General features: G+C 43.2%; 1 protein-coding gene across 2 annotated transcripts; it reads right to left on the bottom strand.

Moving 5' to 3' along the window:
• Positions 1-2647: 2647 nt before the first annotated feature.
• On the bottom strand, positions 2648-16126 carry mthfr (methylenetetrahydrofolate reductase (NAD(P)H)). Of its 2 annotated transcripts, none has more exons than XM_085344467.1 (12): positions 16048-16126; positions 15346-15604; positions 14264-14502; positions 12221-12331; positions 11954-12147; positions 11303-11553; positions 5866-6000; positions 4724-4904; positions 4194-4376; positions 4006-4107; positions 3798-3917; positions 2648-3407 (listed from the first exon to the last, which is right to left on the bottom strand). In XM_085344467.1, the coding sequence occupies exons 2-12, from the start codon at positions 15588-15590 to the stop codon at positions 3192-3194; spliced, it is 1977 nt and encodes a 658-aa protein (XP_085200593.1). In that variant the 5' UTR covers positions 15591-15604; positions 16048-16126; the 3' UTR covers positions 2648-3191. The 2 variants fall into 2 exon arrangements, with proteins under 2 accessions (XP_085200593.1, XP_085200594.1); XM_085344468.1 differs by lacking the exon at positions 16048-16126 and adding an exon at positions 15744-16034.
• Positions 16127-16861: the final 735 nt, after the last annotated feature.

The following is a 16861-nucleotide window of genomic DNA, read 5'->3' as shown; positions in this document are numbered from 1 at the left end:
GTCAAGCATGCTGTAGAGGTATTTTACAGTTGTCAGAGAAAACACTGCAAACATCAATGCGTGTGGGAAGGAAACTATTTACTGAGACCACTAATCTACATAAACACATTAAACATCTTTTTCAGCAACATTATCTTACCCATATCGTATATTTAGACATTCAAATAATATATTTGGCCCATTTAAATGTGTTTATTTTATTATAAGTGAACAAATAGACCTCAAGCATGAACTGTGAAAATGCCTGAATATAGGCCTTTTGTGTTAACCAAAGTCAAGTCACTGTCATTTATATAACATTACGTGTATAATTACATGGTTCACATGCTGCTCCAAGGCAGAGCTGAGCTCTCTGGAGCTGCACGGCTCCCCCTGCTGGTCCTTAGAGCTTCTAGGGGCAGGGGGCCAACCACAGCAGAAGTATACCTGATGGGACCTGTAGTTCTTTTGATGGGCCTGGACACGGTGATTAGAAACACTCATACTTGTTGAACAGGTTCAGTTAATGAAATACTGGGAGTACCCGGAATGGGTAGACTGTACAATTCACATTCATCTCTCATTATGACCACAGGGTATGTATCTGTACATGTCTGCATTTTACCCAACTCCTCAGCAAGTGGGCAAACGAAAACCAATTATTTTGTCCTTTTCTATCATGCTCAGCATCCTCATGCAAGGGCGATGTTGGTTTGTCTGTTTGGATTTGTTGAAAGCGTTACATTCAGTGTGTGTCACCTGTATGCAGTTTTTGATACGGGCGACACGGGCGGTTGCCCGGAGCGGCATCGTGGTGGGGGGCGGCATCACGGGCATCGGCAAAAAAAATAAATAAAAAAATGCTCGTACTCATGCTGCCCCGACGTCAGCCAGCACATATTGGGAATGGTACAGGCACCAATCGGTTTTCTATTGCCCATTTGCTGGCAGTAAGGGCGCCCTCCGTTTGCGAGGTGCCTGCTGCTTGCCGCACAGGGAGGAGAGGGCGGGGCGGCGGGGGATTCTCTGACTGGCTGGAGCAGCGTCTAATAACCAACTCGCAAAGTAAACAAAATAAAAACAAAACAAACACGAAAACACCAGACATCATGATACAGACTTATAATTTGCTCGGTGCGCCTGCTCGCTGCTGAAGTCAAAGTAAACTTTATTGTCATCTCCGCTACATACAGTCCAGTATATAGAGAGACAAGACGACGAGGCTCCAATTACAGCAAGAAAACAATAAATATAAGAAGAGTAAGAAAATAAATATACACTTTAGGACTCGGGGTAAAGGGATCAATAACAATTTAAAATTTATAATTTACAGTTTGATGATTTAAGGTCTCACACACAACCCGTTGAAAGGGGGGGGGGGGCTGCTTTCAAATAGAGCACATTTCATTCATAATGATGTAAATCCAAGCCCATTATGTATTCACGATTTGAATCCTGGGTTGTGTGAAATCCCAGAAATGCACCTTAGACAAAGTGAATCTGTGAACTAAGGTGTAGGTGTGTTAGGTTATGTTGTGGTGATCCTCGAGTTGGGGGATGGCTGTTCATGGAGTGTAAAATTAAAACCAATGGAAGATGGACAGGAAAAGTTCAAAGCCATCAGGTGCTCAGTTTAGAAAAAATAGAAAAGGAGGAGAAACGAGCAAAAGATACAGGTAAGCAGATGTGTCATTGGATTATGGCAGCTCATCCTGAAACAATCAGTCAGAATACTTTATTAATCCCTAAGGAAATTATGTGGGTTACAGTTGCACCAAGAAGAATTGGTAAAAATAGCAACAGTTACAGAATAAACTCCAAAAAAATACCTTATGTTACAGATTTTAATATTAATTAGTCATTGTTAATTGTTGATTTGTCCTGTTCTCATTGTATGACGAATTATGATGGCTTTTTGGTAGCCGTTTGCATACCATGCATATCTGTCTCTTCATATGTGTATGTTTCTCTGGTGAAATACAGTATGGTTCCGACAACAGTTTTATGTTAATGTACAATCCTTAATAAGTTGTGTGTGTGTGTGTGTGTGTGTGTGTGGGGGGGGGGGGGGGGGGGGGGGGGGCGCCAGAGGGAGTGTTCGCCCGGGGCACCAAACAGGCTAGGACCGCCACTGCCTGTATGTTACTGACCAGTCAACATTTATATTTGCAATAGATTTTGAGTAATCACTAAAAATGGAACGTAGATTTAGAAACTACACTGCAAGCTAGTGCTGATTATTCTGACACCCATTCTAACATGTCATAAAAGCTTAACTGGACTTTTAAATAAAAATAAAAAAAACTCACTGGAAAATACATTTTGCAAAATGATAGAAATTTTAAACTTTAATTGCTTCTTCCATTACTAATATTTTTTGCAGAAATACAAACTATACTTTAAACGTGTCTTCTGCTTGGCTCAACATGATGTAGGTGATCTGGTCAATAAGCTGTGACATGTACATTTACACGTTGAATTACTCAATATGTGGAAAATCCCCACATGCCACTTGGCTGCTGGAGTGTCATGTACTGTATGACCTGGACTTTGAACTTGACGTTAGCACTAGCACCTAATAAAGCCACTTGTCACTACAGACCAGCGTCGATGCCCAGCTCCATACCTCCCACCCACACAGTTACTGGACAAGTTACGTAAGTGAAGGAAAAGTATTTAATAAGTATTATTAATCATGTACATAAGGCAGCAGGTGCTTTAAGTGTGACTCTTGTCATGACATCAAGTTCATCATAAGGTGTAAGATTTGCACACATCTTACATATATTTGATCACTACACTAGGTTCTCACCTATAATAACACATTAATGCTCATTCTTACATGTAGGCCATCTGAACTCTTTGTAAGAGTAAAAGTGAAATGTTCACAATTCATGTTCTGAGGTCATCGTTTGGAGGTTTAGTTGTTTAGCACAAGTTTCCCTTTGAACAAATGATCAGCTCCACATACGTAAAAACAAAACAGGTTAATCTGCCTGACAGTGACATTACTCATCAGGAGCCAACATGACCGCACAATTTCATTGATCATTGTTTCCTATTCACTCAAAGGTTTGAAAAATCAATAAAAACATCTTTACAGTTTGATATTCATACCCTGTAACGTTAATGGCATTTTTTTTTTTTTAAAAAACTCAACTGTTCTTAGTGTTTTCTTTTTTTTTCTTAAAAAAAAAAAAAAAAGACTTTATTCAGACAGTTTCTTCACTGTGAAGCTCTGGAGGAGCGTCGAGCAGCTCAAACATGTCATCGATGACTTGCCACAGGCAGTTCTCCAGAGGGAAGTCATTGTCCACCAAATTGACGAGGAAGTAATTGTCATGGATATATTTAATTATCATCCGAGAAGGAGACTCGTCTTCATAGAGTTTGCCCCACTGCTCAATCCACAAGGCAAACGCCTCATCCTGAGAAGATATGAGAACATCTGGGTCAACACAACATGCCAGAGCTTTTACATCACACTGCACTCTGTCTTTAAAGTTAAAGATTATACAAAAATACAGAGAAAACAAACAATCAGATAAGCCCGTATGAGCGAGCAGCTAGTGACAGTGGGAAGGAAAAACTCCCTTTTAACAGGAAGAAACCTCCAGCAGTACCAGCAGCAAGGAGGGGCGGGGCCATCTGCTGCGACCGCTTGGAGCTGGTTCCAGAGCTCCGCCTCCTACTCTACCATTAAACGCAGTCATACTTTATTATTACCCCTTTAAACCTTAAATATTTCAGTCATTTAAAAACACGACACAAGGTTTAACATTCCCCAAACTGTGGACAGAAAGAAGACAGTGTCTCACCTTCCAGTACATGAAACTAACTGGGTCCACTACAGTCGGCTGAACAATCTCCCTTCCGGCGAAGATCCCCCAAGTCACAGCATTTGGTTGCATTTCAGGGGCGTTGGTCAGGTTACGGCCCTGCATGCAAAATGTTCACCATGACCAATGTTTACACACACACACACACACAACCATGGAGTGACTGATGCTTTGTGAACAAACTTACATTCACATTAACAATGTGATAATTCACACGGGGCTCGTACTTCTTCAGTACTTTAAGAAGAGCGGTCACATTTTCACTGGAGGTGAAAAACTCCAGATAGGCCTGTCGGTTGAATAACATCCATATTAACAATAGCAGACTCTGAGTATCCCATCTGAAGGTACTGAAAATACTGTTAGTGTTTGTACCTTCTGGAAGACATAGCCCCCTGGAGGTCCCCAGCCCACAATGGGGTCTGTGGAGGGTTTGCCATTGATGTTGGGCTGAGAATTGATGGTGAGGACTCCTCGCCTGTTCACTTTCTCCAGTTCATCCTTCAGAAGGTTGGTCTCTGGGGCCAGAGGCTCGTCATTCCAAGGCAAACACATCACCTACAGCAGAAGAGAAAGCCTTAGCCTGCTGTTACTGCTGCTATATACAGAAGACTTGCTGTGGAAGAACGAGTGGCTACGTGGGGTATGGTTAAAAACAAAAACCTGTTCTCAGAGTGAGTGTCAGTGTTTCCAGTGCACTCAGGACAGGATTCATTTAAACAGAGTAACAATGGCACACCAGCCAACCACAAGGTTAGTTTTCACACTTGACTTATCTAATTTAGCTGGAACATACAGTAGACAACAGCTTTGTATACTTAAACCAAGGACAGATATAGGAAATCTGTGGTGCCACAGGCTGGGAAAGCTACGAGTGACCGAGCTCCGTGGTTCATCCTGGATACCTTGTGTCCGCAGCGATTTGGCTGAGCTGTAATGTAGCAGGTAAAGACTTCGAAGACGCTCTCCTCGTTTTGTAGCTCTTCACCCCACATTTGCAGCAGTGCATCTTTAGATGATTTGCTCTTCAGGTAGAACAGGTAATAGTCATTCAACTCCCCAAAAGCTGGAGACGAGGAATTTCCCCTGAGGACGAAAACAAGACTCTGAGCTAAAGTTCAATAAAAGCTGAACGAGGTTCCAGAAAGTGATTAGATTAAAAAAAAACAAGAAACAATAATAATACAATTTAACGCGTGTGCACATTTCATAGTGTCAATGTGAGCGCTCGAGCAGAGTAGGAAACAACCAGTCCATCTGAAGAATGAGTCACATATTTAACCTCCTAGGACCTGGCGTCCACATATGTAGGAATCACATTTTTGGTTGTCTAGACCAAAATACTAAATTTTGCTCTACAAGGGCCTGATATCCACTTACGAGGACATTATACTGCCTCTGTTCTATTGAAATTTTAAACAAGTATCCTCATATGTGGATCTCATTTCTTAGAAACAAAATCAGGTTTAAAAAAAGTTAACTCTTTGTTTTTACATTCATCAGGTCCCAATCAGCCCAAATATCAAAGATAAATTAAAAATGCATGCTATGAAAGCGTTTGTGTCTTAGGAGGTTAAAGGAGAAATGCATAAACAAGCAAGCAACAGGGTCTTCTGATGGTGAGCTTTTGAGCAACAGCGAGCCTAAAACCTGCATCATACTTCCCACGTCTGCCAGTCTGCCAGGGTCCACTCAGCTCAGAGTGATGGCAGTTTTCTTGTTAACACACAGTGAATACAATGGTCATGAGGACATCAGTGTGTTTGCCGGTTTAATACCGAAAAAGAAAAACTGCAGCTACAAGAACACACATTAGAAAACTTATCACATAGAACAGCTGTTAATGTAACTCCAGTATGCACTTAACAGAGTCAAAGGCTGGAGATGAAGGATGATCCCTGTGGACAACAGCACGACTCACAACTCGTATGCAAGTTCTTACATACACTTATGCAATAATTTGCATAAATTGAGGCATTCAACAAGAACAGCCCTCATTTAATGTCTGAAATGCAACAATGAGGACATCGTGATAAATGAACCCTACCATCTGCCATTGGGGAAGTCGTCCCAGTCCTGGGTTCTGTAGATGTAGCTCTTGGGCCTGGAAGCCCAGAAGATGGGTCGAACATCTTCTACCTTCCGTTTGGGATGGGCGCTCACTGCCCAGGGCAGAGGCCGCCTGGCACAGAAACACACTGTCAGCCTCTACAGCACTCTCTCAGGGCAGGAAAAGAAATAAAGGCCTGCTCTACAAAAGACACTGCTCAGTGAAATGAAGCAAATACTTTGGTCACTACTTTGATCACACATGAGTTCTTGATGAACGAAGCATTCAAGCTGAAATACTTTACTCATGTAACACTGTAATGTAATGATAATAAAATTGTCAGTGGAGATGTAATAATCAACCTTTTAAGCAGATTCAAAATTACACCTAAATTGGAGTTAGAACTTACAGTTTGATTCAACACAGTGTTAGCATGTCAACATGTGTCACGAAAGTTGGTGTGAGGCAGTAATGTTTATGGGAATCTCCTCCCAGACTTTGAAAAAGGCATCAGTGAGCTCCTGAACAGTTAATACAACCATCGGCAGATCTGCAACTTGAGCAAATCTCACTGTGGAATCAAATTCCACCCAAGATGACTGGTATAATATCCTATTAGAGCGATTAGAACATGCTGGTAGGTATTACAGGTACTGCGCTGCAGTGGTTTGTATCATATCTATCTAATAGACTCAGATTTGTTCATGTAAATGGAGAGTCCTCTTCACACACTGAGGTTAATTATGGTGTTCCACAGGGTTCAGTGCTAGGACCAATTCTGTTTATATACATGCTTCCCTTAGGCAGTACTATCAGAAGACACAGCATACATTTTCACTGCTATGCTGATGACACCCAGCTCTATCTGTCCATGAAGCCAGATGACACACACCAATTAGTTAAACTGCAGGAATGTCTTAAAGACATAAAGACCTGGATGGCTGCTAACTTTCTGCTTCTTAATTCAGATAAAACTGAGGTTATTGTACTCGGCCCTGAAAATCTTAGAAATATGGTATCTAACCAGATTCTTACTCTGGATAGCATTACCTTGGCCTCCAGTAACACTGTGAGGAACCTTGGGAGTCATTTTTGACCAGGACATGTCCTTCAATGCACATATTAAAAAAATATGTAAGACTGCGTTCTTCCATTTGCGCAACATCTCTAAAATTAGAAATATCCTGTCTCAGAGTGACGCTGAAAAACTAGTTCATGCATTTATTACTTCCAGGCTGGACTACTGTAATTCATTATTATCAGGAAGTCCTAAAAACTCCCTGAAAGCCTTCAGCTAATCCAAAATGCTGCAGCAAGAGTCCTGACAGGGACTAGAAAGAGAGAGCATATTTCTCCTGTATTGGCTTCCCTTCATTGGCTCCCTGTTAAATCCAGAATTGAATTCAAAATCCTGCTCCTCACATACAAGGTCTTAAATAATCAGGCCCCATCTTATCTTAATGACCTTGTAGTACCATATCACCCTATTAGAGCATTTCGCTCTCGCTCTGCAGGCCTACTTGTTGTTCCTAGAGTATTTAAAAGTAGAATGGGAGGCAGAGCCTTCAGTTTTCAGGCCCCTCTTCTGTGGAACCAGCTTCCAGTTTGGATTCAGGAGACAGACACTATCTCTACTTTTAAGATTAGGCTTCAAACTTGCCTTTTTGCTAAAGCATATAGATAGGGAGGATTCAGGGTCACCTGGCCCAGCCCTTAGTTATGCTGCAATAGACGTAGGCTGCCGGGGATTTCCATGATGCATTGAGTGTTTCCTTTCCAGTCACCTTTCTCACTCACTATGTGTTAATAGACCTCTCTGCACTGAATCATATCTGTTATTAATCCCCGTCTGTCTTCCACAGCATGTCTTTATCCTGTCTTCCTTCTCTCACCCCAACCAATCACAGCAGATGGCCGCCCCTCCCTGAGCCTGGTTCTGCCAGAGGTTTCTTCTTGTTAAAAGGGAGTTTTTCCGTCCCACTGTCGCCAAAGTGCTTGCTCATAGGGGGTCATATGATTGTTGGGTTTTCTCTGTTGTATTATTGTAGGGTCTACCTTACAATATAAAGCGCCTTGAGGCGACTGTTGCTGTGATTTGGTGCTATATAAATAAAACTGAATTGAATTGGTGAACACTGAGGAACCCAGCATGCCATAATCATCATTTTACGTGACTGGAGGCCTCTCACATAAATCATCACTTTAAACAGATGACATCATCTTACACGGTGCAAACCCCGTCTCGGCAATTCTCAACACACCAACTCGATTTGGGAAACTCTCAGGACACAAAATTAATTTTAGTATATTATTATTATTTATTTATTATATTACAGGCCCAAACGTGTCATATCGCATAGACGAGGATCTGTCTGACAGAGGTGAAGTATGGCTGCGAGTCGAAAAGGCAAGATAGTAATGTGCTTTGGGGAGTCTATCGCCATATCCTCTCATTATACCCACATGGTCAGGGTTTGATTTCCAGTCTTTAAAGTAGTAAATGCAGCATCATTCCAGACTCCTTACAAGCACGTGTCAAACTCCAGGCCGAAATCATTTTATACAGATTTATTATTAGTGTTATGCATGGTGATATGAGGTGCTAATAACACAGAAACTACAGATCCCATAATGCAGCGCTGTAGCCTCCTTGCCGAACGCTAGGCTAACTGGGAACATTCCTGCGTCAATCAAGTCAAACTTCTGTTATTACAAAGCTAGCCACTCACAATGGCGAAGCGAAAAGTCGATTCTGAAAGCAGAGCCTTTCAGCACCGGTGGGAGGCTGAATATATGTTTACAGACATTGCTGGTAACCCCGTGTGTCTTATTAGTGGAGCTAATATGCTGTAATTAAAGAATTTAATTTAAGACGGCACTATGACAAAAAACATCAGGATTAGCTGAAAAACCTAAATGCAGAAACTACAGAAGGTAGAAGAGCTAAAGAAGAATCTAACATTTCACCAGAGAAAAATCACAAAGTGAAGCTGTTGTGAAAGCAAGTTTTATTGTAGCAGAGGAGATAGCCAAATCAGCCCGGCCATTTATGACTCTGAAGAGCTGCATGATGAAGCTGTGCGACGTCATGTGTCCAGACAAAACGCAGATTTTGGCAAATGTGAGCCTGAGCAGAAACGTATGTCAAAGTGTAACCGACATTAGGGCTGGGCCATATTATACCGTTCACGGTAATACCGGTATAATGTTAGGCAACGATAGGAAAATGAAATATCGCGATAGAATGGGAGTAAAACGCGCATGCGCAGTGCCTTTGTTTTCATACGCACATGGCCGATTGTTGAGTGAAACAGATGAACCAGAATTGGTTTGTAAAAATGGTGCAACTTCAGTGATGTGGAACTGGTTTGGTGTTTGTCCACAAAGCACATTTTTTTGCAGAACATGCAAGCGGCCGTCGGACTAAGATGCCCTTAAATCTGGGAGTAATCTGGGTCCTAAACTCCATCTTTTTCAGGTCAAACGAACACTGCAGCATCACTAAGAGTTAAAAACTGTCTAAATTCTTTCATCTTTAATAAAACGATCAGCATTGCTGCTTTACCAGGTGTAACTATGAAGTTTAACTTCCAGGCATCCATGAAAACAAAATGTATTACATTTAACGGAGTTAGAAGCTAGCAGGAAGCTAGCGGAAGTTAGCTCGCTAGTTACCTAAGCATGATATTGCATGTTCTGACTAAGAGATTTCTGAAAAAAATCAAACGTACAGCTCTGCTATCACTTCCAACATAAATGAAGACAGGAAACTAAACAGCAGTGACGTTTGTAGGGTTACTGAAGTTGGGCTAGCTGGTATATAATGATGTGCTACGTGATCGCTAGCGACACAGCTATGTTAGCATAACATAAACAGTGAAGCTGGAGGACAAACACTAACACTTTTCCACTTATAAAAGTTAACGTTAAGGTTCCTCATGGTTAGAGACAAATGCAATCGCATGGCAGGATGCTGTAAAAGGACCAATCTTCAGTCAGGAGAACAACTGAGATAATCCATCCACAATACGAGGTTAGTCATTAATATACTGCAACAACATGGGAATAGAGCAGCTACCAGAGAATTCAACATTAATGAATCAATGGTACAGAAGTGGAGGAAGCAAGAAGAATGAGTTTAATAAAGTTTGATTTATCTGACTGCTTTGTTTCGCTTAATGTGCCTTATAATCCCGTGCACCTTATGGTCCGAAAAATACGTACTGCACACTGCAGTTTAATGTTGCAAAGCACCTCTTTTTAACTTCAGTGGATATTATACATGGTTATGCTCAGGATATGTCAGCCCATTTCTACTGGAAATGCCTTTTGGTTAAACTTTCAGCAAGGAATTTGCATTTGCACTGTTACATTTTTATAAAGCTTTAATGTACATAAAAACCAGCTTCTTGTTTAAGTGAAAATAAATGGAAGGTTGTCTTTTTGCGCTAGTAATGTTGTGGAGTTGTATTTTGTCTCGCATCAATTATATCGTCAGTTATATCGTTATCGCAAATTTTCAAATATATATCGTGATAAATATTTTTGGCCATATCGCCCTGCTCTAACCGACATGAAACTGCCCCGAGACAAACAACAGATCGAGCGCCGGTGTTGTCGTCAGGATGCGAGTAAAGATGCAGGAGAACTGTATCGGCGAGTTAACAGCATACTGCATCACACACCAGGAAAGGCTGTGTGGTAAAGTCCTAAAAATGGAGCATGTAATGATCACCGTAACGCAAACCGTAAATTTTATCTGAGCTAAAAGTTTAAATCACCGTCAATTTCAGTCTTTTATGTGGGAAATAGATTCAGAGTTTGCTGACATTCCTCATCATACAGAGGTCCGTTGGCTGAGTTGGGGAAAAGTTCTCAATAGAGTTTTTGAGCTCAGCAAGGAAATCTGTCAGTTCATGGACATGTATGATGTGGTGAAGGCATTTCAAGTGAAGCTGTCACAAATGCACCAGTGCAACCTGCCCCACTTTCCCTGTTGCCAAGTAATGTTGAACCAAGTCAGCGGACTTTGCTGATAAACTGAGCGCACTGCGCACGCCCGGCGCTTTGGTGACTTTGAAGCACAAAAAGAGAATTTTGAGCTGCTTCGCAACTCATTTACGTGGAAACTGCACCTGTGCAGATTCAGATGGAGCTGCAGTGTAATGATACACTCAAGGCAAAGTACGACACTGGATGGCCCGCACAGTTTATTAGTTCCATTCCTGAAGCAATGCCCCAGCTCCATCTACATGCGGCTCCAACCTTGTATATGCTTTCATTTATTTTTTCTGTGGTTTTTGGCAGCATGTTCATATTTCTAACTTAGAATCGGAGTTAATATTGTGTGGAGATGGTTGACGAAACTACATTTTCTTATTAAACTCGACTGAATCTCACTTTTGCTCAAAGCACTGGTGTTTGATTGACTGACCTGGGGTCTTCTATCCACAGGCCCAGCTGTCGAAGCACCTCCATGGTCGCAACTTCACGGTTCAGCGTGTAAAAGTGGACACCTGGCACCTTGCCACTATCCAGCAGCACACGGCACATCTCCACTGCTTGCTGTATCCCATAATTACGGATAGCAGCATCGTTGTCTTTGATAGGCTCGATGACTTGGGTGATCTCCTCTGGGACCTCAAGCTTGGAGAGCTTGACAAGCTGACGCAGAGACTGGTAACCCTGAACAACATGAACACACGAAAGTTGAGATCCACTCCTGTGCAGCTCTAACAGAACGTACTGTTATCCAGCAGCTTTACGTGTGGTCAGGACGCACTGCTGTCACTGTGAGACTGCTAATGCTACAATGTCTGTCTGAAACATTAGCTCCATCGAGTAGTCTTTCCCTGTGTGGAAGGCAAAAGGGAAATCTGGACCATGACGAGTACATTTAACACTCTTTAGTATCACTGCAACCAGCTACCCCTTTGACTGCTCCATGGTTCAGATGACGAAAGAGGAAAGCACAATCACAGGGAGTGTAAAGAGTAACAGAACACAACACTATCACTTCAAAGAGGAGAAAATTGCTTTGAAGATAAAGATAAGAGGATTCCTGTTCCTAGAAGAACTTAGTTACCTGAATGGGGAAGATTCCTGGTAAGATGGGACATGTGATGCCAATGGCTCTGCAATCATCCAGGAACTTGAGGAAAGTGTCGGGCCTGAAGAACAGCTGGGTGATGACAAAGTCTGCTCCAGCATCCACTTTCTCCTTCAGGTGCCTGAGATCAGCTTCATAGCTCTCTGCTTCAGGGTGGCCTGTGGGGTAGCCTGGACACACACATTTAAATTAGCGACAATCCACTCAAACTGCATCCTGCTGACCTCGACGGTGAGAACATACCAGCGACGCAGATGTCAAAGTAGTCATCAAACTCTGAGCGGATATGTTTGACAAGGTCGATGGCATAGTTGAAACCATCCTCCTCTTTCTCCCAATCTTCTCCTATTGGGTCTGTGAAGATATTTGGCACATGCCTAAGGTTTAAAAACATGCACAGCTGGATGAGACAGGTCGCATCCTTGTACAACAAACTAGATGAGCTTTGAGCGCCGATTAAAACAAAGAGGGAGATCCATTAGTTTGTATGAATCGGGGAAAGTGCAGCTGAATCGAGGACGTGTTACGGTGAAGGAACGTCTCCACAGATTGGGAAGCATTAGCAGTGGGAATGCATCGATTTTAATTGCCAAAGAAAAACTCGTCCGTCAGCGATCAGATTGTTGACATTCAGCCATCAGCTGATTCAGATGTAGCGTGTGACATCACTCGCTGCATGTAGCATGCCTGCTAACGCAGCATTTAAGTGCTTTTATGGTTGTGACCGATGATTTTAACAAAGTGTCACAGAACATTACAAACAGGACATAAACTGTCCGCCTCTGCAGAGCACTGCTCGTGCATGCGGCGCTGTGTTAACAGTCCATTGTAATGTCTTGATGGATGTTCAGTCATCCAGGTAAAGAAATCCCAAAAGTTGATTCTGTTCATCTGGACGTTTTCAGTGGGAGAAACGTGTCGTCACTCATCCAGGTGACTTCTTCAGTCTCAGCTGACTGCAGGTTTCCAACCTTATAAACATAATGATCATTTGCCTGAACTGAAACTAGCACCACTGAAGGAACAATGGGCCGGGAGGTCAGTTCCTTAATCATAATTATGCAAATTCTCATGAGCATTGATCAGCAACCATCAGGCCAGGACTCTGCAGTCTATTTACACCTACAGGCCAGAGGACACTCTTTCAATGATGAGGATGAACACATCCTGGACAGGGAGGAATGCTGGTTTGAGGGCGGAGTCAAGGAGGCCATTTACGTGAAAAGGGAAAGACCATCTCTGAATGGAGGAGGGGGTCTAAGGGTACATCTGTCACCATCTTACAATGCTGTGATAGCTGCCATTCACCAACTCTGTGAATCATACTCATGACCACTGATCAGTGGCTGTTGATCAATGGTCATGAGAATTTGCATAATAATGATTAAGGGACTGACCTCACAGCCCATTGTTCCTTCAGTGGGCTGGTTTTAGTCATTATGCAAATGTACTGTTTATAAGATTGGGGAAACCTTCAGCTGAGACTGAAGAAGTCACCTGGATGAGTGATGAAACGTTTCTCCCACTGAAAACGTCCAGATGAACAGAATCAGTGTTTGGAGAGTCCACTGTAACCCACGCCAGTGTGGAGAACACAGTCCACTGTTACACCGAGCAACTTCACGTCACCTGACATTTGTCTTTACTACATTTTTTAAGCCATTCGAAATCATGCTGCTTGTTGATTTTCAAATATTTTTCTTGCTTGCAGTAAGACCAAAGTAAAGGAAAAAGTAGGTCTGACATTGTGTTTCTAATTCTCGTCTCAGAAGCTGAATGATCTGGAATATTTCAGAGCACAAACGCTGCAGCAGGATGTCTCCATCAGGTTTTACATTTGCAGTTTATTAGGAGTTTTTTTTTTCTTTTTTTCCCTTTTAAATAAATGGTACATCCTGAGAGATTTAGTACATCACAGGCTGTACAGAAAAATGGATGATTCCATTAATAATGCATTTAATTTACGAGTACGAGTGTTGTTGGCGTGCTGCTGTGTGAAGACATGATAAAAATACTCGACAGCCAGTGCTACCCTTCAGTGGGTACGCCTCTCTAAATCCCACATCCTCTTGTTCTCGAGTTATTGCATTCACAGGATGACAATGCCCCATCAACCTTTATGGCTGCTGAGCTGCTGCAGCCCAGGAAGTACAGCGGATCATCTAATGACTGAAAGGTTGATGGTTTGATCCCTGGCTCATACTAACCCCAAGCTGCTCTCTGGTTTATCTGTTGGAGAGTAAGTGTTAAACAGAAGAGTGCTGGTATGGCTACCATCAGCATTACCTCCTCTTAGTGCCATGATATTCTTCAGGCCCAGGTGCTTTGCTTTTGCCAAGTAGCCAGTGATTTTCTCTTTGCTTTGATTGCAGCAGGTTAGGTGGAGGATGCTCTCCAGGCCACAATAGTTGACAGCTGTGCTAGCAATCATCATGGATGAAGTTTCCTTGTCTGAACCCGGGTCGCCTGCTGGGTGCCAGGTAATGTCGATGAACAGGGGCCCACCAGAGCCCATACGGTCAAACCTGTAGAAAAAACACAAAGGCACACTCAAACCAGGGGTGGGAGTGAGGTAGTAAAGATGAACACATACATAACAACTACAATCTGGACTTGAGGGCTGGGAGCCAAACCGGGACACGTTTTCCCAGATGGGCTCAGTAAGGTGTTTTCAGTTTTGCAGATAAGATCATAGTGTGTACAGTGTTATGTTTCATGAAGCTTTTATTGTCACACATTTGAGGACGTCTGCTGTGGAAAATTCATATCAATGTTTGTACTTTTTTGGTGGATTGTTAATTAGTCTGTGTTGGTCTGCGTGTTGGGTTTATTAGTCTACCAAGAACTGGATGTGCTCCAGACAGTGAAGAACACTGTTTTGTGTCTTAGAGTTCCCTGGATACATATCAGAGAGATCACATACTTCATAACAGAACAGCTGTCAAATTGCAACCTTCTGTTGATTTTGCTCATAAAAAGGATTTTTGTGATTAAGTTAAAGAAGGCGTGAAAAGGTCCCAATCGCGAAATCGGTCAATTTTATAAGCATTAGAATAAACATCCTGAGATAGTGGATGCTGCCTGTGGACCAAAACATGAGTTAAAATAAATAAATAAATAAAAGCAGGACTGACCGCCATCATGACTTTTTGGGATATGTTACTGCCAGAGTCTGTCACTTCTACTGGATCCCCCCCCTACACACACACACTATCATCTCTCCTGTTGCTATACATAGCCCTACTAGCACACTCCTGCCTTTCCTTGTCCCTCTTCAGTTCCCATCTGCACCACCAACAGCCCCACCAGCGGTCGCTGTTAACCCAGGGACGTCTCATTCTTGATGCGTCCCGTTTAAGTTCACATACCGTGATATGAGGTTAACAGCCCCACTGGCTGTGCGTGGAGGGAAGAACTCCAACGAGAACCAGCGGTCTCCGGACTCCATCCTTCTGCGCATCTTGTCCCGCAATCTGTCCGACCGGTACGCATCCAGCACCGGCGTGGAGCACCGGGAGCTCTCCTTGGAGCTGTCCCCGCCACTGTTGCTGGCCCCGCTGGAGTCGCTCTTGCACTGGCAGGTGCCATCCCCTCGCTGAACCTGGTTCACCATGACTGTAACTTACACTGGGAAGAAGAACAGATACGGCGGTGTGTTCAGATTTAATGTTGCCTGCATGAGAAAACGTGTTAAAGCACAACTTTAGCTAAATGTTCTCCACGAAACTTTTCCACATCCCGCATATAACAGCTGTTTCGGACTTACCACTATAGCAGGCAGCACGGCACTCACACACTCCTACCTCTGACCCTTTACATCACGGGTTAATTATGGTCTGACTGAATGGTGACCGACGGCTGTGATAACGTCGGTTGCTTAACAGCGACGCGAGCGGCTCGTTATAGCTCTTGCGCGCACGCGCTGCTTAAGCTAGCTGTCCGGCTCAGCACGTGCTCAGGCTGCATTCACACGTAAACGCAGAATCGACACATCGAGTCAACCGAGTGCGCCTAACGCCATCGTGCTGGACTGATTTACACTGGTGCAATGTGCAGATAGTTTATACCACCTCCTCGGTCCTGCTGCCTTTATGCCCCTGAGCTCCCATTCGTCCACAGCCACAAAAATAAGCACTGCTACAGCTGCTGCGAACTTTACGCTAAACTGCTTCCTCTTTGGAGTTTTCCAACAGTTTGCATCCTTTACAGTTGCAATACTGCCCCCTTCTGTTCTTAGTGCTCATTCTCCAAATGGTCTGCAACACAAAGCGCTCTTCTGAATCAGAATTCTGCTACACGATTTGGTCTTTCGTGTAATTATCAGCTTTATGTTGATCTTTCCAGATTCTGCTGCCTCCTTTCGATTGATCCCATCCTCCTCCTCCTCTGACGCACAAACTCTCCACATGCCCTCCTTCACTACATCCGAACTTTCAGAGGTCTTCCTCTGTCCCTCCTGCCTGGCAGCTGTCACGTATCCTCTCTGCACGTGTCCAAACAATCTCAGCCTTGCATCTCTAACGTTGTCTCCACTGGCAGCTAAGGAGAAGAGGCTGAGGAAGAATCAGTAAGGGCCAGCTCGTCAGTTAAGGACTGAGTGAGACACGGGTGGAGTGGAGGATTTACCCAGAGGACAGGTGCATTATTACAAATGATCCCACTGCATAAACTAGAATGTGTGACACCTGACCGTGGGCTGTGTGGAAGCACACCAAACATCATTTCCTATCCCGAGCCCTCTGTCCTATGTGCTTAAACGCGCGTGTCCTGTCACATCATCAGCTGTGGCATGTAGGCTCAGACACGGAGAAGCTCATAATCGCTGTGTACTGAGAAAAGACGTACATACCTGCAGAGACGCCACAAGAACCCGAAACACACTTC

The sequence above is a fragment of the Diplotaxodon limnothrissa genome, linkage group LG20, assembly GCF_057381915.1.
Source record: "Diplotaxodon limnothrissa isolate DT_005_m linkage group LG20, D_limnothrissa_male_GT1.1, whole genome shotgun sequence".
NCBI classification, from domain to species: domain Eukaryota; kingdom Metazoa; phylum Chordata; class Actinopteri; order Cichliformes; family Cichlidae; genus Diplotaxodon; species Diplotaxodon limnothrissa.
Note: the sequence above shows the minus strand (reverse complement) of the source record. Positions and strands in the feature narration are given on the sequence as shown.